The 26,517-nt window shown below is 22.7% G+C and overlaps 2 protein-coding genes across 4 annotated transcripts; one reads left to right on the top strand and one right to left on the bottom strand.

Annotated features, from left to right (window-relative positions):
* The first annotated feature begins 1,257 nt into the window (after positions 1-1,257).
* Positions 1,258-26,435, top strand: LOC122501006 (transmembrane protein 26). Of its 3 annotated transcripts, XM_043610222.1 has the most exons (7): positions 1,258-1,494; positions 18,085-18,229; positions 22,541-22,718; positions 23,004-23,411; positions 23,621-23,979; positions 25,902-26,207; positions 26,298-26,435. In XM_043610222.1, exons 3-7 carry the CDS (start codon positions 22,629-22,631, stop codon positions 26,332-26,334), a joined length of 1,200 nt encoding a protein of 399 aa, XP_043466157.1. In that variant the 5' UTR covers positions 1,258-1,494; positions 18,085-18,229; positions 22,541-22,628; the 3' UTR covers positions 26,335-26,435. The 3 variants fall into 3 exon arrangements, with proteins under 3 accessions (XP_043466157.1, XP_043466164.1, XP_043466147.1); XM_043610229.1 differs by lacking the exon at positions 18,085-18,229; XM_043610212.1 differs by lacking the exons at positions 1,258-1,494; positions 18,085-18,229 and adding an exon at positions 20,717-20,910.
* Positions 4,809-18,086, bottom strand: LOC122500982 (sorting nexin-13-like). The gene is made up of 10 exons (XM_043610176.1): positions 17,721-18,086; positions 16,808-16,917; positions 15,623-15,722; positions 14,312-14,407; positions 14,111-14,235; positions 13,401-13,959; positions 8,003-9,535; positions 6,332-6,511; positions 5,885-6,099; positions 4,809-5,382 (listed from the first exon to the last, which is right to left on the bottom strand). The coding sequence occupies exons 2-10, from the start codon at positions 16,915-16,917 to the stop codon at positions 5,052-5,054; spliced, it is 3,249 nt and encodes a 1,082-aa protein (XP_043466111.1). The 5' UTR covers positions 17,721-18,086; the 3' UTR covers positions 4,809-5,051.
* Positions 26,436-26,517: the final 82 nt, after the last annotated feature.

Below are 26,517 nucleotides of genomic sequence, written 5' to 3'. Positions count from 1 at the left end.
AAGAAAAGTTAATAAAATAAAATGAAATTAAATAAAAATAAATAAATTAAGTAAAATAAATAAAAATAAATGAAATTAAAAGAAAAGTTCGCCAACTTTGCTTCTAATACTAAAAAAATGTTTTTAACTATTTCGTTGCCGTAGAAAAGTTTATTTTTAATTTGAAATTTCAGAAATATATTTTGTATTCTTCAAATATATGAAAAAATACTAATTAATTATTCAATTTTATCATTCAAATAAATTTCTATAAACATTTTAAATCAAGAGAAGTTAAAATTGATAAAAACTACTTTTCAAATTATAACAATTTTGAGGTTAGAATTTGTGTTAATAGATCGACCGCTTTAGCCTTTATTGCATGCGATTAATTCGCTTTATTGCAAAAAAATTTTCCCCACTTGTCAGTACTTTATTATTTACAGATAAAACATTAAAAAACATAAGTAAATGCAAGAAATAATTTTACTCACCGACGAAGATTTTTCTATTGACTTCTCACAGGCATGGAATTGATCTGCACCGTCAATCAAATTTACTCCGCTTTGTTCACACTTTCTGCTACAATTTAACAATAAATACACCAAAAATATATTAATTTCACTAATATAAATAATATTTTTCAAAAATAATACACGATTGCCTGGAATTTTTTTGATTTAAACACTGAAATAATCCAGCGCCAAGCAAATGCGCACTATACAGAAAACAGGAAATCCAAAATGGCCGACTATCAAAAATTAAAGCCGCGTTCCCATTCTCTGCATATTGCAATATTCATAGAGTGACGAGTGTGGAAACGTAGCTTAATGTACACACTTTTTGATTGTTTTGAAAAAAAACTCAAATTTTTCCGAAATGTATAAAAAAAATCTGTACAATTTGCCCATTATTCAAATTTCAACAACATTTAATAAAGCATTTGCCAAATTATTGCACAGTGGAGAAAAAATTTCAGGTTAGAATTTGACGCGAATTTTTTCAATGCATATAAATTTGTTTCAGGGTAAAAATTTCATGTATTCTCCAAAATAATAGATTTTTTTTTATAAATTTAGAGATAAAAATAATCTAAATACCAGAAATAAATGTAAATAATACAAGGAGCACTCACCAATAAAAATTTTTACTTCTCCACTGATTTTATTCTGAATTCGTCCACGTGCTTTTTTATTTTAAAACGCAAAATACACTTACTGAACTTTATTATAACTAATACAAAGAATATTTATCTTTAATTAAAGCAAAATTACTGGGGATTACTTTAGACAGTTTTGGATTTAAACGCCGAGTACAAAACAGGTCGAAACCAGTGCACGGCCAATGCGCAAATGCGAAGCGAGGAGAGAAAAACAAAATGGCCGCCTAGCCTTAACCTTAGTTCACTCGTGTGTTTAAAAAAAAAACAAAACAAACAAATTGAAAAAAGTTAATGGAAAAAAATTTTAAACGAGGAAGGAATAATTGAAAGTTTAGAAGGAGAAAATAATAAAAGTATGTTAAGTAATAAAAAATAAACTTTATAACACAGTTGAAAAAAAAAATTAAAAAAAAAATTTTTTAAATAAAATTCCTTGATAGAAAATAATTGTTTTTAATAATTTTGATAATATTTGTTTATTGGAATTGGATTATTTTCAAAAATTTTAATAAATAAAATTCTTCATAGAAATTAAATTATTATCAAAAAGTTAAATAAAATCTTTCTCAAAAATTCAATTGTTCTTACAAATAATAAAATTCTTCGCAGGAATTAAATTATTTTCAATAACTTCTATTTTAATAAATGTTTTCGAAATAATTCAATTATTTAGGAAAAATTTTGTTTGATAAAATTCTCCGTAAGAAATCAATTATTTTGAATAATTTTGATAAAATTTGTTTACAAGAATTCGATTATTTGTAATACAATTGCATTGAAATTCATCGAAAGAATCCAATTGTTTTCTTAAATTTTAATAGAAAATTATTTGTAGAAATTCGATTATTTTAAAAAAGTTTGATAAAATTTTTCAAAAGAATTCAATTATTTAAAAATTTGTATTTTTAAATAAAAAATAAAAATTTTAAATTGTCCGAAAGAAATGATTTATTTTTAATAGTTTTGATAAAATTTGTTAATAAGAATTCGATTATACAATTGAAATTAAAATCATCAAAAGAATCCAATTATTTTCAAAAATTTTAATAAAATTCTTCGCTGGAATTCAATTATTTTACAAATCAATACAAATTTTCACGAAAATTCAATTTTTCAATAAAATTCCTAGAAAATTCATTGCAAGAATTCAATTATGTATTTTCATAAATAATAAAATTCTTCGCAAGATTTCAATTATTTTTAATACAATTTTAAATGAATTGTTTGAAAAATGTAATTTTACATTTAAAATTTTGTGAAAAGTCTTCGAAAGAATTCAATTGGTTTAAAAAATTGTGATAAATTTTTTTTTATAGAATTTAATTTTTAGAAGTAATCAATTATTTATTTTTGTATTTAAATAATTGAATTCTCGTAGAACATTGTAATAAGAATTAATTAAAAAAATGAATTTATAATTGAATTTTAGATTAAAGTATTGAATAATTTTTTTTGAAACTTGAAAAAAATTGAATGTTTTAAAAATTACATTTGGAATTTTTTAGAAAATAATTATTATATAAAATTTTAATTCTTGTAGAAAAATTAATCAGAATAAGTATTCAAATATTTATTAAGCAAACATTATTCAATTTTTCAATAGTTCAATTTAGAAATTCTGAGAAATGAGATTTTTGAAGAATTGTAATTAAAATTTTTTTAAATTGTCAAATTCTAGTAAATAATTTATAAAAATTAAATTAAATTTTCAGTTAAATTATAAATTTTGTCAAATTTAATTAAAATAAATGATATATTTTAAAGAATTTAATTTTTTTACTTTTAAAAATCTTTTTTAAAAAATACTATTGAATTTTTGAAGAATTCTAACTAAAATTTTTAAAAAATAATTGAATTTTATCAAAATTTAGAAATTAGAATTGAAGTTATTGTCAGTAAAGGAAATTGATTTAGATTTACAAAAATATTATTAATTTTTAATTGAATTTTGAAAAGATTTCAATAATTAATATGTTTGAATTTCGGAATTTTAAATACTTTTTTAATTTAACAATTCTGTCTGACTAACTTTTTTGAAAAATTTTAATTCCTATTCTTTTGAAGTTAGTTGAATTTTTTAATATATATTTAATTATTAAAAATAATTGATTTAGAGAAGAATTTTAGTTAAATATTCTGGAAAATAATAATTTGAATTGAAATTTTGGAAATAATTTTCAAGAAGTTACAGTAACAATATTTTTATTATTACTTTTATTTTATTTATTATATTATTTTTTAATTTTGGAAAGAATTTTTAAGAATTTACAGTAACAATATTTTTATGAGTTATTGAATTTCAAGAGGTTGTGAATTTGAAATTTTTGAAAATTCTATGGAAAAATAATAATAGTTAAATATTTATTTTATTTAAAACTATTAATGTTTTCGAATAATCGGGGAAAAATCAGAGAAATATAAAATAAAATAAAATTTCTACGGCAACCCTGAGTAATAAAAGTATATACTATATAAAATAATAAAAATAAATATTTAGAGTAATTGAATTAAAATACAAAATTTAAATAAATAAAGCAAAATTTTATAATATAAAGACATCTTTAATCTGCAAAGTTATTAATGTCGCTTACGAATAATAACAATAGAAACAACTTTATATATACAGAGGTACGACATTGATGTAAATTTTTTTATATATATATATGTATAGTGTATAATTTTCTATAGTACGCTTGCAAATAACTTATCGTGCTAATTCTGTACAGTTTTAAACATAAAATTGTAATTAATTAGCTCGTGAGCTTTACAAAAGATCTTCATTACCTATCTAATATCATTTTGAGAATAGAATTTCATCCTCTTTTTATTAAAAAGAAAAAATTAACATTTAATGAAAAATTAAAAATTTCTTTCGCTAATTATTCACATTGAATTTTGTCTACCTAAATACTTTATGTCAGACTAAAGATAAATACTATATATTAGTTTTTTTATAATCTAGAAAATGCAAATGGAATGATTGCTATATTGTGATTGATGAAACAATCATAAGTTCTTTTTTTTTATTTTTCATTTTATAAAATAAGTTTTCGATTTTTAAATTATTTGGAAAATTAATTAAAACCATATTCTAAATAGGGAGAATTTTTCTCAAATTATTATAAGTTTATAAAGACAAATCTTTTGATTTGTTCCCCTGTACGTATAGTTTTTAGTCCCAATACCTTGTTCGAGAATAACAGAATGTACTTTGACATTAAAATATAAATATAAATATAAATACTAAATTATTAATTTAAACTATAAATTCTTATTAAATTAATACTATTAAATATTAAATTAATATTAACCTCTTTGCCAATGGCAAAGATTTTAGCCATCAAATCTTTGCCATGGCATTTAGGGGATTAAAAAAATTTTAATTTAATACTTAAAGAATATTAAGATAATATATAATATTAGAGAATTGTTAAATTAATATTAAAATATAAAGATTTATATATTAATATCAAAGAATAATTTAAAACATTGTGTTCAATCGGAGTTGATATTTTTTTTAACTTAAAGGCACGAGAGTTGAGTAGAGGAAAATTAATATCGTGAAAATGATTTTTTTTTAAAAGTATGATAGCTTTAAACTATTTTAGAAATCGGCTTTTAATGAATAAAATTTAGTCCCTTGGATTTGAATAATTAAAACTTACAATTAGTGGAAATCAGTTAGTTTGCTAATTGTATTATATAAAGTGTGACGTAGTTTCAAATTGACTTTGGAGCTATCACGCAAGAATATTTTTCACCTGTTACATACGTTGAATTTCTTATTTAGCTCTAAATATCCATTTGGCAAATAATCACATATTAGCATTTTTTTTCATCATCATCATTATCATCATCATCTCCTTTTTCTATAGATGCAAAAAAATAAAAATAAATAATATTAGTTTCGTCAAGATTTGGCCTGAGTTTTATTCTTGACATGTGGCGAAACTGAGTATAATTTTCTAATAATCGAAACGAAATCCCTTTTTGGAAATAGAGTTTCGATAATTCCTTCTAGTAGTACATATAGCAGTCTTCTATTTAACACAGGTCGCTGAAAGAGTTCGAAAACTCTTAATAATCCACAGCGTGTGGTCTCGCTACCTATGATATGTTTAAGTTCATCGGAAAAACAGGCGAGAAGCGCAACCTTGGCATCGATTCGCGTTCTGCTTTTCATCTCGGAAGTGCGATGTGGTTTAGGTCCAGCTTTCATGCCCTTAGGCCAAAAACTATTTCTAAAAACAATTAAAATTTCGTTTAATTTCATTGCAAAAAATTTTTTTAAAAAATTACTATTTCGCTGTTTTAATTTGAAAACTTTTTTTTTTCTGCTAATTCAGGATTTTTTGAATCGATTTTTGTGTATTTGGAAAAAAGGGTTTTCATTGATTTGAAAAAGGGTAAAATAAATAAATAAATAAATTCAATTTAACCTTTTGAAAAAAATTAATTTCACAGAATTGTTAGTTAAAATGTTAATTCTCAAAGATTTTAATTTGAAACCTTTTCAGAATTCAATTATTTCTAAAAATTCTATACTATAATGCTTTTAATATATTAATATTATTATTGAATAATTTAATGTTTCTTTAAATTGTATTCTGATAAAGAATTTTATCAAAAAATTTTTAAGAATAATTAAATTTTTCGAGGAATTCGATTAAAATTGTATTAAAAATTTAATATTGGTTAAAGTTTAAATTAATTTTTGAGAGGAATTTTGAGTATGTAACTTACTTGAATATATTCAAGTACTTTGCAACATTTTTCGGACTCGTTTGCTCCGAAACGTATTCTATAATTCTTCTATTTACAATATCACCAAACATGGTTCGAATTATTTGTCTTAGGAGTGTAACAATTCTTCGTCTCAGCCATTGATTTCTGACCTTTAGATCGAAAATTTCGTCCATCAGGAGAAGAATTATTCGCAGGGGAATATTATCGTCGGTCTGAAAAATTAAAATTTTTAATATGTTAAATTCACCAAAATACTTGGCGCATTATTAAACTAATGAAATGAAATTAATCTAATTAATTTATTAAATTAAACTAATTAATTAATTAAATAAAAGTAATGAACTATTTTAAAAAATTAATTTACATTATTATGAAAAAAAAAATCGTAAAAAATAGACGGCTACTGGGACAATACACGGTATTGAATTTAAGTGAAATTTTTACCTCTGTGTCTAAACTAGCTCCAACTTTTACACTTTCATAAATTATGTCATTCTTCTTTGCACTTCCGAATAATTTATCCATAACTCCGTCCACAGTGCTTATCATATTGTCTGGCATTGTTTTTACTGCCTGTGTCACCGTTTTCATTGATGATTTTAAAGGATTCACCAAAGTGTCAATCTAGAATTTTTATATTTGAAAAATCAATTATTAATTACAATTATTAATTATAAATTATAATTACAGGGTTGCCACAGGTCACAGAGAAATCAGAGAAAAGTCAGGGAAAGTAAAATTGTTTTAGAAAATCAGGAAAAAGTCAGAAAATTTCATTAAAAGTACAAGAAAAAAAATTTAATTTCGAGAATTAATAAGAAAATTTTTGATTCTAGTGTTGAAACATACTAAAAAGATTTATTTATCCTTGAATTTATTTTATTATAAAATTATTACATTATAAATTAATTAGCGAATCACTTTATTAAAAAGTTTAAAAAATAATTGAATTTTATAAGTTGGGTTTTTATTTTTCGTAAATAATTAAATTTCAAGAAAGGTTTCATATTGAAATTTTAGAAAAATTGAATTTTAAATGATTTTAAATCAAAATTCTGAAGAAGATAGGTATTATATTTTAAAAAGTTTTTGAATAATCGAATTTTTGTAAAATTGTATAAAAACAAGTGAATTTAATAATTGAATTCTTGGAGAACTTTCTTAGAAATTATTAAAAATAAATATAAATAATTGATTTTGAGAAGAATTTGAATTAAAAATTCGAGAGTATAATTAAATATGAAAAGAGAGATATTAAAAATTTCTAGAAATAATAAAACAATATTTCGAATTCAAAATATAGTTTTAATTATGAATAGTTTTAATTATTTTAAGTCTTTTTAATTCAATTTTGAATAGTTTTAATTAAAAATTCTGAATATTATTTTTTTGAAAAATTATATTATCAAATTAGTTGAATTTTTTAAAATTATACATTTTTTTTGTCTAAATAATTGAATTTCCTCAAAAATGATGAAAAATAATTGATTTAAAGAAAAATTTTAGTTAAAAATTCTAGAAAATGGTTTAATTGTAATCTTGAAAATAATTTTAAAGAAAAAGAATAATTTTATTAGAATGTTGAATTTTAAACGATTTCAAATTAAATTCTTTAAAAATCTGAATTTTTAATACTTGATTATCAATTCTGTTATTGAACTTATTTCTTTTTTAAATTTTAATTCAAATTTTCTTGAAATTATTTGAACTTCTGATTTTCAAATTTTTTTGTATTGAAGAATTTATAAACAATTGAAACTTCGTAAAATTGAATTATAAGCAATTGGATTTTAAAATTCTTAAAGAACTTCCACAAAAATAATTAAAATTAATTGATTTAAAAAAAAATTTTAGTTAAACATTGTAGAAAATTGAAAAAAATTGAATTGTAATCTTGAAAATAATTTTGAAGAAGTTACAGTAACAATTTTAATAAATTATTGAATTGGAAATTTTTGCTAATTTTTAGGGTTAATCAGAATATTCTTTAGAATCAGGGAAAGTCAGAGAAAAAGAAAATCAAATTTTTGTGGCTACCCTGAATTAAACAATTGATTACAAATTGTTTCTAAAATTGAGTTTTCAATGGAAAAAGGAGAAAAATAGAATTATTACCGTTCGTGAAATATGTCCTCCGGTGACGCCTTTATCATAATCTCCCTGCTCCAAAAAAGCGAGAAGCAAATTTTGCAAACCCATGTGACCATCGGCGATATTTGGTTTCGTTAATTGATTCAACCAGGCATTCAGCATGACCATTCGTTTTTCGAGTACAGAACGTTCCATATTGTGAAATGTCTTTTTACCGGGAAATGGAATTTTCGCTAAATCAAAATATTTTTCCTTAACTCGCTGATAGAGATCGTGAAAATCGGAATAACGTCGATAAATATGCCACTTCTCTTGATAACCTGATTCGAATGTTTTTGTCACCGCCACCGCGTAAATACCATATGTTTTTCCCTTATCACTGACAATGCCCGTCTCAATTATTGTCGCTGTAATTCGAAAACGTCCCTGTTGCAATTTCTTGATGACATTCTCATCCTGAAGACTTTCGTCAAGGGGAAAAAGATTTTCTGCATTCGACTCAAAGTATGCCGTTGCTTCTCTTCCCTCTGCAACTCTTTCCGCCTCGATACTTTGTTTTGGTAATTTTTTAAATTCCTTTAAACTTCCTCGATCGCCCTCCAATTCGTCAACTGATCGAAAATCACTTCCCACACGACTGCCCGACGACGAACTCGAATTCGATTGAGTCTCCATTTTTTGACTCTCCAACCATGAGGCTTGATCCAAATCTGTCTCATTATTCATACTCGACACACTAATACTATCCAGAGATTTTGTATCATCCTCGGATGCCGAGTCTTTCAATAAATCCAATTCAGCCAAAAGTTTAACATACGACGCCGATCTTTTGAAAGCTGGTAAAAATCTCTCGTCATTCTTTAATTTTTCATAGCAACAAATTTGAAGCTCGTCAAACCATGTTTCTTTAATTGATTCATTTTTTATTCTCATTAGAAGATGTTTAACCAATGTATCGTCCAATTGTAATTTGATATTTGCTTTATCGGTCAAATATTGTTGATAAATTTTAACAGCTGCTTCCTTAAGATTACCTAAATCGGTGTGCCGACGTTTCACATCTTTCATTGTTGACGAATGTAGTCGACGAATTTTTTCCAATTCAATTTCAGATATTTGCTGCTCGGCTGAGACACGCCAACCGTAAATATTTAAATAAAAATAAAGATACGCCTCGGCATTGATGCTTGTCATGAAATCGATAAAATAACTTAGGGCAATGTTATTTTTTAATAATTCGTCGAGTGGCAAGTGAATTAATTTATGACCCGGCAGGAGAAATCTATTCCATTCGGGAATTTGCTCGGAGGAATCGTTCTCCGATTTTAAACCCTCTTGCATTACAATTATTCGAGTGTCGAGAATTTTTTTCATATAGAGAAGACTGTTTAGTTCCTGTTTCATAGACACATCGTCTTCACCTCCAATTTCTTTGGATCTTATATAGGCTAATCTTCTATTAACTATGTTATTTGTCGCTAATAATTCATCTAGATTGTCTGTTATTCTAATAACCGTTAGGAAAATATCGCTTGGCAAGTTTTTTTCTTTAGAGCACTGGAAAAATAAAAAATTTGTATTAGTCAAATATAATAGCAGGCTTCGTACTTATCTCCTAAAAACTAATATTTACTACTTTTATACGATTGGCTACTATATGGATATGTTTTTAGGTTTGTGATACAAAAAACAACTTTTTGCAACACTAACCTGTAAAATTGAATTTTACACACAGAAAACTGTGTGTAAAGTACTTCATTTTATAGCGGTGTGTAAAGTGTTAATTTACACACCGCTAGCAGTGTGTAAAATGAATTCCAGTGTGTAAAGTGATTTTCAGTGCGTAAAATGATTACTTTACGCATTCTTGTGACTGTTTGATGAGAAACCATGAATTAAAGCTTTTAAACAACAATTTACAATCACATTTTTATTTTAGCTTCTAGAAAACTTCATTTAACAGTTCCCCCACTACACCTAAACTTTCAGTAATATTGGCAATATTGCTGCAAGTTTAGTTGTTTTAGTGTTGCAAAAAATTTTGTATGACACTCGTGCGTAAATCAGATTATACTTGTGTGACTTGCAGCACTCGCCTTCGGCTCGAGCTGCAAACGTCACACTCGTATAATCAACGATTTTACGCACTTGTATCATAAATAACTATTTATATTTTTTTAGAATTTACACACTAATAATAGAAATAAAAAAATTATTCCCAGCAATATTGATAAAATTCTCCGAAACAATTGAACAAATTTTAGTAAAATTATTCGAAAAAATTTAATTATTTTCAAAAATTTTAATAAAATTTTTCTCAAGAATTCAATTATTTTCACAAATAATAAATTTTTTTTCAGGAATTCAATTATTTTTAATATCTTCTATTTTAATAAAAGTTTTCGAAAAAATTCAATTACTTAAATTTTTTTTTATAAAATTCTCCGAAAGAAATCAATTATTTTTAATAATTTTTATTAAAATTTGTTTATAAGGATTCAATTATTTTCAAAAACTTTAATATAATTCTTAGAAACGACTCAATTATTTTCAAATTTTTTAAGAACATTTTTCTCAAGAATTCAATTATTTTCCAAATAATGAAAATTTTCACTGAAATTCAATTATTTTCAATATTTACTGCTAATATAAAATTTCACAAAAGAATTCAATTAATTAAAAAATATTTTAATAAAATTCTTCGCAAAAGTTCAATTAGTTTCACAAATAATGAAATGCTTCTAAATTTTTTTAAAGAAATTATTTATTTAAAAAAATTTTCATATTTTAATTCTTCGTAACAAAACTAATTATTTTTATATATTTGATAAAATTTGTTTATAAGAATTCATCTATTTTCATTATAATTGTAAATATTTTTCTCAAAAAATTTAAGTATTTTCAAAATTTTCAATAAAAAATTCTTCAAAAAAATTCAATTTTTAAAAAAAATTTAATAAATTTCTTTGAAAGAATTCAATTATTTTCACAAAACATAAATTTTTCCCAAGAATTCAATTATTTTAATATAACTTTACATAAATTCCTCGATAAATGCAATTACATGGTTGCCACAAAATCTAGATTTCAATATTCCAGGCTTTTTCCAGGTTTTCCAGGTTAAAAATATTAAAAATTCCAGGTTCAAATTTAGGAATTATTTGTGATGAAAAAATAAGTATTTTACAAAACAGTGTTAACAATATTCATTATTATGTAGTTATAAATTAATGTTCTCTTAAACAGTTAAAATCACAGGCATTTTTATGTTTATTTTTCTGAAAGTGATACTTTTGATATTCGATTTTTCAATTTATTTTTTTTTTTAAATTGTATGGTTTTTTCTATTGAAACTACTTTATTTCATACTCAAAAGTAAGAATTTTTTATAAATATTATATAGAAAAATTAAACATCAGACCATTAACTTTATTTTAATGTGCATTCACATTTTTTTTATAATATTTTTAATGTATAAAAACATCATTAATCATCGTGAAGTAATTTTAACTTAAACTGAAGACAAAATTTAAACATTTTTATCACATATAAAATGGAGGTACAAAAATTTTTAAAATGCACATAATGATAGAAAAACATTGTATTTTTTAACACTATTTTTAAAAAATTTTTAAGAGTTTGAAAAAAACCATAAAAATTTAGTTCTCTTATAAATTATAAATTTTTACTATAAAAATGGTTAATAATATTATTAGAGAGTAGATTCTATAAAATTAATCGAGATATCAAAAATGTCACTTTCAGAAGAATCAGCCATAATTAGAACATTGAAGTCATGTCTAAATTAAATAATTTTTATCTTTAAACTTTGTTCAAAATCTTGAACAAAAAGCAACTAGTAACAAAAAATTTTGACAATCGTAATACTAATAAAGATATAAAATCCTTTTTTTAGAACAATCTTAACAACATTTTTCACAGTTTCAGTCAATAATTAAAAAAAATAAATTAATTTAAAGAGAAGATAACATGGAAAAGGAAAATTGCATGTTAACATTTTTAAAGAAAAAAAAACATGTTGAATGGAATTTTTCTTAATATCTTTCATTAACACAAAAAAATTCCAGAAATTCGTTCAAATTCCATGCTAATTCCAGGTTTTCCATATCCTTTTTCAATTTCCATGCTATTTCCAGGTTTTCCATGTTTTCCAGGTTGTGTGGCAACCATGAATTATTCTTAAAAATTGTATTAAAAAATTCTTTCAAAGAATTCAATTATTTAATAATTTTTCTATAAAATTGTCCGAAAGAAATCAATTATTTTTAATAGTTTTGATCAAATTTGTTAACAAGAATTCGATTATTTTTAATACAATTGTAATTTAATTCATCAAAAGAATCCAATTATTTTCTAAAATTCTAATAAAATTCTTCGCTGAAATTCAATTATTTTACAAATAATACCAATTTTCACAGAAATTCAGTTACTCAAAAAAATTCTTAGAAAATTCATTACAATTATTTATTCTCATATTAAAATAATTGAATTTTCGTAGAACTTTTTTTACAAGAATTGATTAACAAAAGAATTTCAGATATAATTGTAAATAATAATTGAATATTAGAACCGTTATATAGTAATTTTTTTAATAATTAAATTTGAAAAAAATTTTAAATCGTCTGCCTTTAAAAATTTTAATTGTCGTAAAACTAATAATATTTAAATATTTATTATAAAAAATGTATTATTTATCTAATTTTCAAAAACATTATTTAAATATTTAATAATTTTATTTAAAAATTCTAAAAAATTATTGAATTTTAAATATTAATTCTTGTGAAAAAATAAATAAGTATTGAAATATTTAACAAAAATTATTCAAGTTTTGAATAATTTAACTCAGAATTTAGGAAAGAAAATTAGTCTTAAAAAATTATAATTAAAATGTTTGGAAGATTATCAAATTTCCGTAAATAATAAAAAAGATTATATTAAATATCCAGTTAATTGGAATTTTTTTCAAATTTTATTGAAATAATTTTTATATTTTAATGAATTTTGTTTTTTTACTTTCAAAAATTATTTTTAAATATAATCGTAGTTTTGAAGTCTAACTGAAAATTTGAAAAATAATTGAATTTTAGAAAAATTTAGAATTCAAGTTATTACCAGGATAAGAAAAAAAGTGAATACTTTTTATGGAAATCAGGAAAAATTTACGAAATTACTGAATCAAATTTTTTAGTCGTCAAATTTAATTTTCGATAGTTAATTTTTACTACTTTTTTTAGTCTTAAAAATACTTTTTGCTACTTTTTTAAAATTAATTATCGAGTGCGAAGCCTTTAATAGTTAAATTGTTTATGGGTGAAAATATAAATAAGTAAATGAAAAAATAAATAAAATAAATAAGTGAAAATATAAATAAAGAAATAGAAAAATCGTTATGAAAACTCACCAGCCATATAAAAGTTTGATTAATATAATCAGGATCCGAAAGTAGATTCAATAGGGGCCTGATTATGACATTAACGAATAAATCCCTTAGGAAAAATCTTAATGGTATACAATCGAAATCCTCCTTTGGCAGAACTAAATATAAAATGACCTCGGAAATTTCTGTCAGGAATGTCCTCTCGGCGGCTTCATTTGTACAAACTAAATCTCTACACAAAAAATTCTTTTCCATTTGAACTTCTAGATCGAAGAAAATATTTTCCAAAGAATCGCAATTTTTGACTTCCTTATTTTCCTTTGGCTCCGTTAGAGATGTTAAATTTGGCGTATAAAATTTTGACTGTGAATACCATGATATATCAGTGTCGCTCATATTTCTCCTATGAGTTGGTACACGTTTTGGCGTACCACCGGATGTACTCGTGCTAGTTGTTTTTGACAGTTTATTCAATTGAATTTGTTTCATTTTTGCTCTAGCCTGCTGATATAATCTCATGTGTGACGCTGCATCATCGACGAGACGCGTTGTTAAATAGGGAATCCAATCTACTTCTTTTACTCTGAAAGAAAAATTTATTATTCGAAATATTAGATTATTTCACGTATTTTTTGGTTTTTTTTAATCGCTTATTATTTATTATTTTATTATTCGAAATATAAAATTATTTCCTTTTTTTTTCTTTGCTTTTGGTTAGTTTTCTTATGTCATACCTGTTAGATACGTTAATCATAATCTTTTGAGCAGTATCTCTAACTGAGTGGAGGAATTCTTGGTCATTAGTAAAATTACTATACCACGATTCCACGTAATCTCTCAAAACGAAGTCTAAAATCTCCTGTAAAATCGAAAATTAGTGTCTTGGAGAGGAAAAAAATGGTTTTTTTTAAAAGAGATTAAAAATTTGTTCTTACTTGTAGAGATTCATCAATAATTCTACTACCCGTAATTCGTCGGTCTTGACTGAAGGTCATCTTTTCCTTCGACTCTTTGGATATCTCTTCCAAACGCTAAAAAATAAATTTCAAATATTGACAATTTAATTTTGAATTTAAATAATAAAGTACATTATTTTATAGCTAATTAATGAACTAAAAGTAATCACCGAATTCTAGCGAAGAATATTATCAAAAAATTTGGAAATAATTGAATTCCTTCAAAGAAATTTATCAAAATTTTTAAAAATAATTTAATTCTTTCGAGAAATATCATTAAAATTGTATTAAAAATAATTGAATTCTTGGGAAGAATTTTATCAAAAAAATTTGAAAATAATTGAATTCTTTCGAGAAATATCATTAAAATTGTCTAGAGAATAATTGAATTCTCGCGAAGAATTTTAACAAAAAATTTGGAAATAATTGAATTTATTTGAAGAATTTTATCAAAATTTTTAAAAATAATTGAATTCTTTCGAGAAATATTATTAAAATTCTATTTTGAGAATAATTTAATTCTCGCGAAGAATTTTTTCAAAAAATTTGGAAATAATTGAATTAATTTAAAGAATTTTATTATTTAGGAAAATAATTGAATTCTTTCGAGAAATATTATTAAAATTCTATTTTGAGAATAATTTAATTCTCGCGAAGAATTTTATCAAAAAATTTGAAAATAACTGAATTCCTTCGAAGAAATTTAACAAAATTTTTGAAAATAATTGAAATCTTTCGAGAAATAACATTCAAATTGTATTAAAAATAATTGAATTCTCACGAAGAATTTGCTTATGAAAATAATTGAACTCTTGATAAGAATTTAAAAAAAAATTTAATTGTTTTGAAGAATTTTTTTTGAATCTTTTAATAATAGTCGCATACGTCAAATTATTGTAGTAAAAATTTGATTATTCAATTTTATGGAAATTTTTAGGAAATAATTGAATTAAATTATTAAATTATTAAAATTATAGTGAAAATAATTGAATTCCTGAGAAGAATTTTATTATTTACAAAAAAATGATTTGATTTTTGCAAAGAATTTTGCTATTTATAAAAATTATTGAATTGCTTTGAAGAATTTTATTAAAATTTTAGAATGTAATTGAATTCTGTCGAACAATTTTTTAAGAAATTTTTAAAAATAATTGAATTCTTTCGTGAAATTTTATTTATATTGTATTGAAAACTAATTAAATTTAATAAGTGAATTTTTTAAATTTAAAATCTGAAATTATTTAAAAAATTGAAGTTAATATTCGACTTTTGACAAATAATTTTTCTTACCTCCCATAATCTTTTACTTGATTCGGAGATGTCTTCTCTTGAAAATGTATCTGCATTTTGAGAAGCTGAAGGAATTTGCTTGTAAATATAAACTATCGACCTGGAAAATAAATTTAGTTTCAATTATTTCATTCATTTCATGGTTATCGTTAACTTTCTTAAATTTACTAGAAAATTTATTTAATTTATTGAATGTTTAAAAGAAACCGGTTTTAATTTTTGCATTCTTATCATAATGATTGGCATATAAATATAGAAAAATAAGGAATTTGACTCATATTTTTCCTCTAATATAATTTAAACACTATTTATATACAAATGAATATTCATAAAGAAGTATTTAATTTCGGAACTATTTTTGGTTTTTAGAGATCAACGAATTTCGATGATTAAAAAATTATAACCGGTTCTTCGATCGGGACACTCAATTGTAAAGAAATTATTTACTTAAATCTCATAAAATATATTCTAACCAGTAATTCATTTATTTGAAAAATTTAACTGACTCAAATAATTTTTAAAAAAATGAAGTTTTCAAAAAATTTAAAAAGTAATTACTTGAAAAAATAAAAAATAATTCACTCAAATAGTAATTTTTGGAAAAAGATGTTAAATAATTAATATTTGAGTGAATTATTTTGTTTTTTTCAAATAGTTACTATTTATGCCAATTATTTTATATTTTCTATCAAATTATTATTATTCGAGTCAAATTTTTTTTTCTGAATAATTATTATTCGAGTCAATTATTTTACTTTTGTTTAATTAATTAATTTTTGATTCGATTATTTTATTTTTCGTTCAAATAATTATTATTCGAGTCAAGTATTTTATATTTTTTAGCAGTAATTACCATTTCAATAATTTATTTTGTATTTTTTCATGTAATTACTATTTAAATGGTATTTTTTTCAAATAACTACTATTTGAGTCGATTTTTTTATTTTTTCCAAATAATTACTTTCGAGTCAATTATTTGAAAGAAATATAAAATAATTGACTTAAGTAGTAAATATTTGAAAAAAAATACAAAATTTTTGAATAAAATAGTAATTATTTGAAAACATACAAAATAATTGATTCGAAACTAAAATAATTGATAAACTATTGAGTAGGTAAAATTTGAAATGAAGAAATTTTATTGCAATAAAAATGAGATTTTTAGTGAATAATTGAAATACTCACCCTAGAATAAATAGAAATATGCAGATTAAAAATTGTAGAACAGTTCCAAAGTCAAACAAGGCAACAATCAGAATTATAATGGCTCCCGTTCCATACAAAGGAACGTTCATCTGTAAAAAAAGAAGCAAATCATAATCTTTGTAGTGATAAATTAATATTAGCATTACACATACGTAATATACTCAAGACGTTATGTGTACAAAAGTTATTTTTACATTCATCGACTCGAGTATATCACGCCTGTTCCTTTAGTTATTACACTCACACTCAGAGATAAATTGTTGCAGTTTTATGGAAATCGTTAAACATGAATAAATCACGTAATTTTAAATCTATTATCAATAAAAACTAGAAATAAAATTCCATTTACATTGAAATTAGAACAAAAAAGAAATAGACGAATAAATTTTAAAATCTATACAAATAATTCTAATAGAAAATTACAGAAATAAATTTTAATTTTTTAAATTTTAATTTAAAAAATGTTAATTTAAAAAAAAATTGTATTGTAAAAAACAAATTAAAAATTCTTTGATGAAAATTATATTCACGATTGTCAAATATGAAATGAGTGGAGAAATCTTTTTGCTTTATGAAAAGCAGGTGTCAAGTAAAAAAAAGCTAGGAATGTAAAATAGAGATAAAGGATAACAATACTTGTAGTTGATTGTAAAACAATGGTAATTGTTGCTGTTAAACAATAGAGTATCGAGCATGAAAAAAAACAATAATAATAATACGTCATAGTGCATGCGTGTACAGATTTCAGAATGAAATTCCTCTCGTACGTCAAAAAGTCAAAGCAGGGTCGGTATTACTATTGACTATATGTGTGTAAAAAGGATCCAGTGACAAAAAAATAGAAAAATTTATTTTCTTTCTCGAGAAAAATGACAAAAAAATTATCACTAACCTTTGGGCTTTTGGAAAACGAAGCACTTGGAGAATTACACGCATATTGCGTGTGTAATTAAATAGTTACTCGGGTATAGTCAACTGATTAAAAGTTTATTTACATTTTTGCACGAGTCGTGAAAAACACTGTTCGACATTTCGCTAATTCATTCGACTGAATCCAGAGGCGCTTTCCATATTCTCAATTATTTCCAATATTTCCATAATCACTTCTTTTCTTCTTGGCGATTTTCAATATTCGTCACGTGACAACATTCGTCATGAGATTACGTTTACGTAAACATACTTTTTTTTACCCACCTAGACCCCGATATCAACACTAATCTTAAAGTCTAAAGTTGATTATGACATTTCATTTACAGGTCTCCTTATTTTCCATCGATTTGGTGATGATGATGATGATGATGATGGATCAAGTTGATTCCTAGCTTGTTTACTGGTGATTGTACGGAGATTTTTATTTTCGAAAATTGGAATTTTTGAAACTTTTTCTACTGAATTTTGGAGGTATTTAAATCTTTGAGGATCTTGATTGTTGATTTTAATTATTGTCGGGATTAATTTTGAATTTTTATTCAAATTATCCAGAATTATTGATTTTCTGGTTGAACCACACGGAGGCATTGAGAATAGTCATTCTAAAGGGGCTTGAGCTGAGTTTTATTTTTTCAAATTTTACAATCTGATAATTAATAATTAATTTTATTAATTTTTGATGTAATTGAGAATTAATTCAATTTAATTAATTTAAATTTATTAAATTAATTTTAATTAAGTAACTTAAATTAACAAAAATCTATATTAATAATCGTTGTATTCTGGTAACCTGTTCGCAGTTTGAAGTTAGTCGTTGTTTTCTTTTTTGTTTCCTAACTTTTTTAATAAATTTTCCTTTTTAAATGTTTTCAATTTTTTAATTAATGTATTAAAAATCATTGAATTCTTGCAAAGAATTTTATCAAAAATTTTGAGAATAATAGAATTTCTTTGAAGAATTTTATTATTTATAGGAAAATAATTGAATTCTCGCGAAGAATTTATTAAAATGTTAGAAAATAATTTAATTCTTTCGAAAAATTATTAAAAATAATTGAATTTTTGCAATGAGTTTTACTGTTTATAAAAATAATTGAAATGTTTCGAAAAACTTATTACAATTTTAGAAAATAATTTAATTCTTTTGAAAAATTTTATAACGAATTGATAATAATTGAATTTTTGCAAAGTTTTTACTATTTATAAAAATAATTGAATTCTTCCGAAGAATGTTGTTATTTATGAAAATAATTGAATTCTTGCCTAGAATTCTATCAAAGTTGTTGAAAATAATTTTATTGATTTGAGGAAATTTAAAATTCTATCAAGAAATTTGATTAAAATTATTGCATTGAAAATAATTGAATTCTTCATAAGAACTTTAAAACTTGTGTAAATATTTCAATTCTTATGACAAATTTTATCAAAATTTTTGAAAATAATTGAATTCTTTCGTTAAAATTTATTATAATTCTATTAAAAATAATTCAATTCTTTCAAGAAATTTAAATAAAAATGTATTAAAAATAATTGATTTCTTCTAAAGAATTTTAGTATAATATTAGAAAATAATTGGATTCTTTCGAAACATTTTATTACAAATTTAAAAATATTGAATTGTTTTGAAGGATTTAATAAAATTGTATTAAAAATAATTGAATTAATTGAATAATTGAATAATAATAATAATAATTGAATTTTGTTATTTATAAAAATAATTGAATTCTTGACAACAATTCTATCAAAGTTGTTAAAAATAATTTTAATGTTTCTAGGAAAATTGAAAATAATTGAAATAATTGAAAATAAATGAATTGTTTTGTTAAAATTTATTATAATTCTATTAAAAATAATTCAATTTTTTCAAGAAATTTAAATAGAAATGTATTGAAAATAATTGATTCTTTCTTAGAATTTTATCAAAATTTTAAAAAATAATTGAATTTCTTCGAAAAATATTTAAAGAAAAATTAAATTCTTTCTCACCATTTCATTTTTCAATCTGATAATTACTTTAATTAATTTTCCATAAAAGTAGAAGTTGATTGAGTAAATTTTTATTTTTTTCAAAATTTTTAATCTGTTATTTACTTTTATTAATTTTTGTTATAATTGAAAATTAATTTAATTTAATTAATTTAATTTAAATTAATTAAGAAATTCTTCATGAGAGTGAAGTTCGATTTTATTTATTTTTTTTTAAAAATCAGGATCTGATAATTATTTTTATTAACTTTTGATATAATTAAAAATTAATTAAATTAAATTAAATCATTTAAAATTAATTATTAAAATTATTATGTAGAGAATTCTCCATGATCAGAATTTTATTTATTTTCAAAAATTACAACTTGATAATTTCTGAATTTATTTTTTATGTAATTGAAAATTAATTAAAGTAAATTAATTTAAATTTCTAATTTAAATTAATTGAATTAAATATTTATGACTATAAAAGTAAATAAAAAATACTCCATGGAAATGGAATTTGATTACTTAATCAGAATTTTATTTATTTTCAAAAATTACAATCTAATAATTGCTTTAATTAATTGTCGATGTTATTAAAAGTTAATAAATTAATTAAAAGTTAATTTAAAAAATTCTCCATGAGAGTGGAATTTGATTCTTCAAATTCATTATTGCAATCTTACGCTTGCGCGTCACAAATAATATTTGAAATTTGTTTCCCTAAATCGCAGTTCTTTCTCATCCCTTACGCGAATGAGTTGATATTTTTATTTTATTTGTATTTCGAATAAATATTTTGGAAAATTCTTTAGTTATGTTGAAAAGTATATTCAATGGAAATTTGTATTTCTCTCTAATTTCTTTGTTTGTTAAATTTTTCAAAATGTGGAGATTTTGAAAAAGGAGAAAATGAAATTGTGCGATTCTGGTGGATTTTTGTTTGAGTCGTTTATTTATATTTCATGATAAACAATAGTGGAAATAGTGATGGCGAAATTTTTGGCAACGATTAAAGCGATAATTACGCGATTAGTTTTTGCTTCTCATGGTTTTATTGCAATTTGGCAAGTCACAAACTTTAAGGCAAATCCGACTTATTGGTATCTTTGTTGTCCAATTTTACTATTGTTTTTCGAGGGTATTTTTACGCTCACTATTAAAGAAAATCAGGAATGGAAATGGTAAGAGTAAATAAAATTCTGCTTGCTTTTTATAACGAGAAAATTTTTTATTTTTTCATCACATGAGAGAAAAAAAAAATTTTTTTTTTCACAAAAAAAATACTTATTTTTTTTGTTAATAATTTATTGAAAAATAATTTTTTTTACTCTTTTTGGTGAATTTGTTTGTTTAAATTACATTTTCGTACGTAGAAATTTAATTGAAGCACGTGCGACAATTTTTTTTATTATTACTACCCCAATTAACGAAAAGAAAAGAATCTACTGGGTCAAGTTCAAAATTTTTAATAAATTGGTATTTTATGAAAATGATACGATATTTGAAATAACAAGGTAATTTTCCGCTTGAGAAACTTAACAATAAGAGAAAAAAAAATTGGCTTTCAAGGAGTACCTCTATTTTTGGGGTGTGTTTGGAACGATCAACTCAGTTTGACAGACGGAAATTGTACATTAGTAACTTCTACGTGAGAATAGTCTAGAGAAATCGGGTCAAAAAATATTGACTTCCTGTGTGAACGATTAGGGTTCGATCTTGATATCAAAAAAGATATTAGGGACATTTAATATTCTTGAAAGAACAATTTTCAAATTAAAAACGAAAAAAAATTTCTTAAATCGGATTTAAATTTTGTTTTTGTTTCTTTTTTTTTTTTGAGAAAGAGAGAGCAAAAAGTTTTACATTAATTTTGTTACATTTGGAATATTTAAAAATTGTAGGTAAAATTTTTTACAACGAATTTTGTCAAAATATTTGAGAATAATTGAATTTCTACCACGAATTTTATTATTTTTGAAAATAATTGAATTTCTTGAGAAGAATTTTATTAAAATTATTAAATTTATTATTATTAAATATTAAATTTTATTAAAATTTAAAAAAATTCTAATTAAATTCTTTTGAAGAATTTCTTTGAATTTTTTTTTAAATAATGGAGTTTTTTTAAAATAATTTTAATTGAAAATTTTGAAAGTAATTGAATTTTATGAACAATTTCTTTCAAGTTATAAAAATAATCATGTTTCTCAATAATTGAAATTAATCATTTAATTATAGAATTTTAATAACATTTTTAGAAAATAATTAAATTCTTCTTAGAATTTTATTACAATTTTGTGAAATAATCAATTCATTCAAAAAAATGTTATTAAAATAAAGAAAATAATTGAATTCTTTCAAAAAAAAAATTAATCTCTTTTAAACAATAAATTTTATTAGAGTTTTTGTAAATAATTAAATTCTTTTGAAGAACTTCTTTAAGTTTTTTTGAAAATAATTGAATTAAACAAAGAATTTTTGTCAACTTTTTAAGATAATCGTGTCTGTTAATAATTATAATTGAATGTTTCATTAATGAAATTTATTAAAATTGAATTGAAAATAATTGAATTCTTTCGTGAAATTTTATTGAAAATAATTAAATTTTTGCAAAGATTTTACTGTATGTATTAATTTTTTGAATTTTGATTATGAAATTATTCAAAAATTTATATTTTAAAATAAAAAATTTTGTAATTTTCATAATATAATAATACATTGAAATCACGTTCCGTGCGCTTATTATTTGCTCGTTAATAATTATAATTAAAAAAAATGAAAATTTGTAGTAATTTTATTTTTTTATTACAGGTTCTGTCCGTCAGTATTTCTCTACTTGGGAAGTGTGGTACCTGCAATTTGGCTTTTGGAATTGGACAAAGTTGAAAAGAGGATTCGAATGCGAGAATCAAATATTAATATCAGCGAGAGTTTGGATTTTACAAATTTAGCTGCCTCTGATTTGAAACACCTGGAGAAAGCATTAGGGGTAATTTTCTTTTTAAAGGATCATTCGCTTTTTCTTCACTCTATAATTGAATAAGCATTATTTTTATTAAAGTGACTAAACGATTCAATATGATTAATGAATCAAACAATTGAATGTTTAATTAATTAAATGAATAAATGCGATTACTTAATGAAATGAATGAATGATTAAATTAAAAGTATTCTCATAAAAAATGAGAAATTATTTTTATTCCAATTTATATTGGGTAGAAAAGATAAAGTTTGTTTTATAAAGATTTATTAAAATTAGTTTTCTTATCCCCAGGTAAACATCAAATTGCCAACGATTCAAATATCGACTGAAACTTGGGTGACTTTGATTGAACAATTTTTGATGTTAATTTTAATAATTGGACGATGGATGCTGCCTAAGGGTGATTTAACACGAGATCAATTGAGTCAACTTCTTTTAGTGTACATTGGCACTGCTGCTGATATTATTGAATTCTTCGACTCGTTCAAGGAAGACAAGATAGCAAGGGAGCCAGTTTTAGTTTATTTAACTTTGGGCATTTGGTCATGGTCGTTGATGCAATTTACCGTCGTTTTAACGGCAACGAAATCGAGAAAATCGAGACTCTCATCCGGTAGTGCCGTCAAGAGAAAAGTGCCAACCGAAACAAGTTGCTGTAGTATTGACGTTTGGGGAATTGCAATAAATATGTTGCTGCAGGTGATTATTTTTTCGAAATTTGGAAAATTGAAATTTTTAAATTTAATGAAAATGTAAAAATTGTAATTAAAAATTAAAGAAAGCTTTTAACTAAAAATTAAAAAAAGTCTTTAAATAAAAATTTCATATTAAAAGTTTTCTATCGAAAATGTTGTATTAAAATAATTTGATAGTGTTAATAGAGTTAATAATTTGGAATTTGTTTACAGGATGGACCATTTTTGTCATTCAGGCTCATATTAATTATTCACTACCAGATTGTGAGTTACATGAATATTTTCTTCACGTGCAAGAATACATTGGTTATTTTACTGCAATTGTATAGATTACATGTAGTGCAAACCGAAACCAAAAGTCGAAGGAAGCAAGAAAAATACGAGAAATATGAAATTCCGAATATCAGTATTATTTATCGAAACGAAAAAAATAAAGAGGGAAGAAATAAAAGATATCGAGAAGACAAGAGAAAGCGAAAATTAAGAGAAATTGATGTTGAGGAAAATATTTCTGACAGTGACTATTCGGAAAATATCGATAAATATGATTCATCACCGAAAACCCGTTCTCGGTTAGTTGCCAGTATTTTAAATTCCTATCGAAATTAATTAATTAATTAACTATATAAATTTAAATGTTCTTTCATTCTTTCATTCACTTTTTCTGTCCCTCACACTCTGAAGTTGTCTTTTGTTTATATTTTTGTTTTTTGTTAACTTTAGATAGAAAATAGAAATCATCAGAATTTTTTTTACTTCTTTTCATCAAAAGACTAAAATTTTGTTAAATATTATGTTTCAAATTGAAATTATTTTTGTTCTTTACTTCTAAAAAAAATTAAAAAATTATTAACCAAATGTGATTAAGAAATAGAAAAATTATTTATTTTCCATTATTTTCTATTTGAATCACAATTTTTTTAACAAAATTATTATTTTGTTTTAGAAAAAGAAGAAAAATATTTGCACAATTTATATTTTAATCTTATCTTTGGAACAGGATTTTCCACAGGAATTAATATTCAAAAATTCAAAATTCAAACCTTTTTTAAATTAAACAACTTATAAAAGTATTGTTTATAAAACTTGAAGATATCAATTGCTCCGAGTCGAAGACTCGGAGTGATCGATTTCTTCATGTTTTCTAATAAATTAAAGATGACCGAGAGATAAAATCATTATTTTACATTATAAGAATATTGTTACTGTAACTTCATCAAAATTACTTTCATCATTTTAATTAAATTATTATTTTCTAGAATTTTAAATTATTTTTTATGAAAATAATAATTGAATTCCTTAAAAAATTTTATTATTTATGAAAATAATTGAATTCCTTATGAAATTTTAATTATTTTATGAATATAATTAAATGTTTGCGCAGAATTTCAATAAAATTTTTTATAATTGAATTCTTTTGAAAAATCTCAGTAAATATTATAAAAACCATTAAATTGAGAAAAATTTTTGAAAATAATTGAAATTTTTGCCGAGAATTTTTTCAAAATTTTTTAAAATAATTGAATTGATTCGAAGAATTTTATCAAACTTTTTTAAAATAATTAAATTTTTGCAACGAATTTTATTAAAATTTTAAAAAATAATTGAATTCTTATGAAGAACTTTTATTAATTATTTTTTTGTTAAATAATTGAATTATTGCAAAAAAATTTATAAAACATTTGCAAATGATTGAATTCTTGCAAAGAATTTTATCAAAAAATTTGATACTAATTGAATTTCTTCGAAGAAATTTATTGTTTATGAAAATAATTGAATTTAGGAAGAATTTTTATTAAAATTTTACATAATCTTAATTCAATTCTTTTGAAGAATTTCTTTGAGTTTCTTTAAAATAATGGACTTTCTTTAATCATTTTAATTAAAAGTTTTCAAAGTAATTGAATTCTATATGAATAATTTCTTTCAAGAGTTTAAAATAATCCTCTTTCTTAATAATTGAAATTAAGCATTTAATTCTTGAATTTTATTTAAAATTTTTGGAAAATAATTGAATTCGTTTTGGGAAATATTTTATTAAAATCGTAGATATTGAAAATCATTAAAATTAGAAAAATTTCTGAAAATAGTTGAACTTTGGAAAAGAATTTTGTTATTTATAAAGATAATTGGGATTTTTACGAGAATTTTTTTCAAGATTTGAACATAGTTGAATTTGATAAGAAGAATTTTATTTTTTTTTAAAGAATTTTTGCAATTATTTTTAAATTCTACAAAATTGAATTTTTTTTAGTATTTTCAACAAAAATTTAAATTAGAAAATTTTCAAATTTTATTATTTTTAAAATTGCTAATTTTATTTAAAAAAAGGTAGTAAGAAGTTAGCCGCGCGATTTGTTGCTAGTATAAATTTTTATTTTTGATGGTATAAAATTTTTTCTTGAAAAATAAATAGATGACGATCTGAATATTTATTTTGTAAACAAAATTAGAAATATTTTATAAGCATAATATTTAATTGTGAATTTTTCAGAAAACCGAAAGAGGACTCGGGCTATTCAAATTCGAGTTCACGCAATTCGAGAAAATCCGACGATTATAAGAAGAGGCAGAGAAAGAGAAAGAGTTCGAGAAAGGAAGAAGTAAAATGTGAATCGTTCAGTGAAAATGATGAGAAATTGAAAAAGAAACGCGACAGAAGTGATAAGAAGGAGAAGAAAAAATCTCGAGAAAATAAAAAAGCTAAACACATATCCGAGGAGGAAAGTTCTTCGGAAGATTTTGATGAAAGTAAAACTGAGACTGAGGAAAGCGATTCAAATTCAGATGACAGGAAAATGTAATTTTTTTTGTGCACTTTTCTTGAAATCTTTTTATTTTAATATTTATTGATAATTTATATAAAATTTGTAAATTATTTATTTTCTAGACAAAAACATGGGAAACGTCGTTCTAATCGAGTTTGACAGGAAAAATGTGGCACGATCGCTATACTATTCCTTTTCATCGCAATTTTTATCGTCTCTCTGTCTTTAATACACACTGGAATAAGTGGTGGTATTATTTTAAAAAGGTTTCATATTTAACAAAAATATTTAAATATAATTATTCGTGATTTCATTTAAATTAAAAATTATTCATAATTTCAA

The sequence above is a fragment of the Leptopilina heterotoma genome, unplaced genomic scaffold (assembly GCF_015476425.1).
Source record: "Leptopilina heterotoma isolate Lh14 unplaced genomic scaffold, ASM1547642v1 Lhet_103, whole genome shotgun sequence".
In the NCBI taxonomy this organism is placed as follows: Eukaryota; Metazoa; Arthropoda; class Insecta; order Hymenoptera; family Figitidae; genus Leptopilina; species Leptopilina heterotoma.
This window is presented reverse-complemented; position numbering and strand designations above follow the sequence as displayed.

Excerpts from the sequence above, each read along its gene's own strand:
- LOC122501006 (XM_043610212.1), top strand. The coding sequence starts at position 20,717 with ATGGCGAAATTTTTGGCAACGATTAAAGCGATAATTACGCGATTAGTT. Across the intron at positions 20,911-22,540 it reads GAAAATCAGGAATGGAAATG|GTTCTGTCCGTCAGTATTTC; the intron begins GTAAGAGTAAAT and ends TTTTTATTACAG. Across the intron at positions 26,208-26,297 it reads AATTCAGATGACAGGAAAAT|ACAAAAACATGGGAAACGTC; the intron begins GTAATTTTTTTT and ends TTTATTTTCTAG.
- LOC122500982 (XM_043610176.1), bottom strand. The coding sequence starts at position 16,917 with ATGAACGTTCCTTTGTATGGAACGGGAGCCATTATAATTCTGATTGTT. Across the intron at positions 15,723-16,807 it reads ATATTTCTATTTATTCTAGG|GTCGATAGTTTATATTTACA; the intron begins GTGAGTATTTCA and ends TTTATTTTCCAG. Across the intron at positions 9,536-13,400 it reads ATCAAACTTTTATATGGCTG|TGCTCTAAAGAAAAAAACTT; the intron begins GTGAGTTTTCAT and ends TTATTTTTCCAG.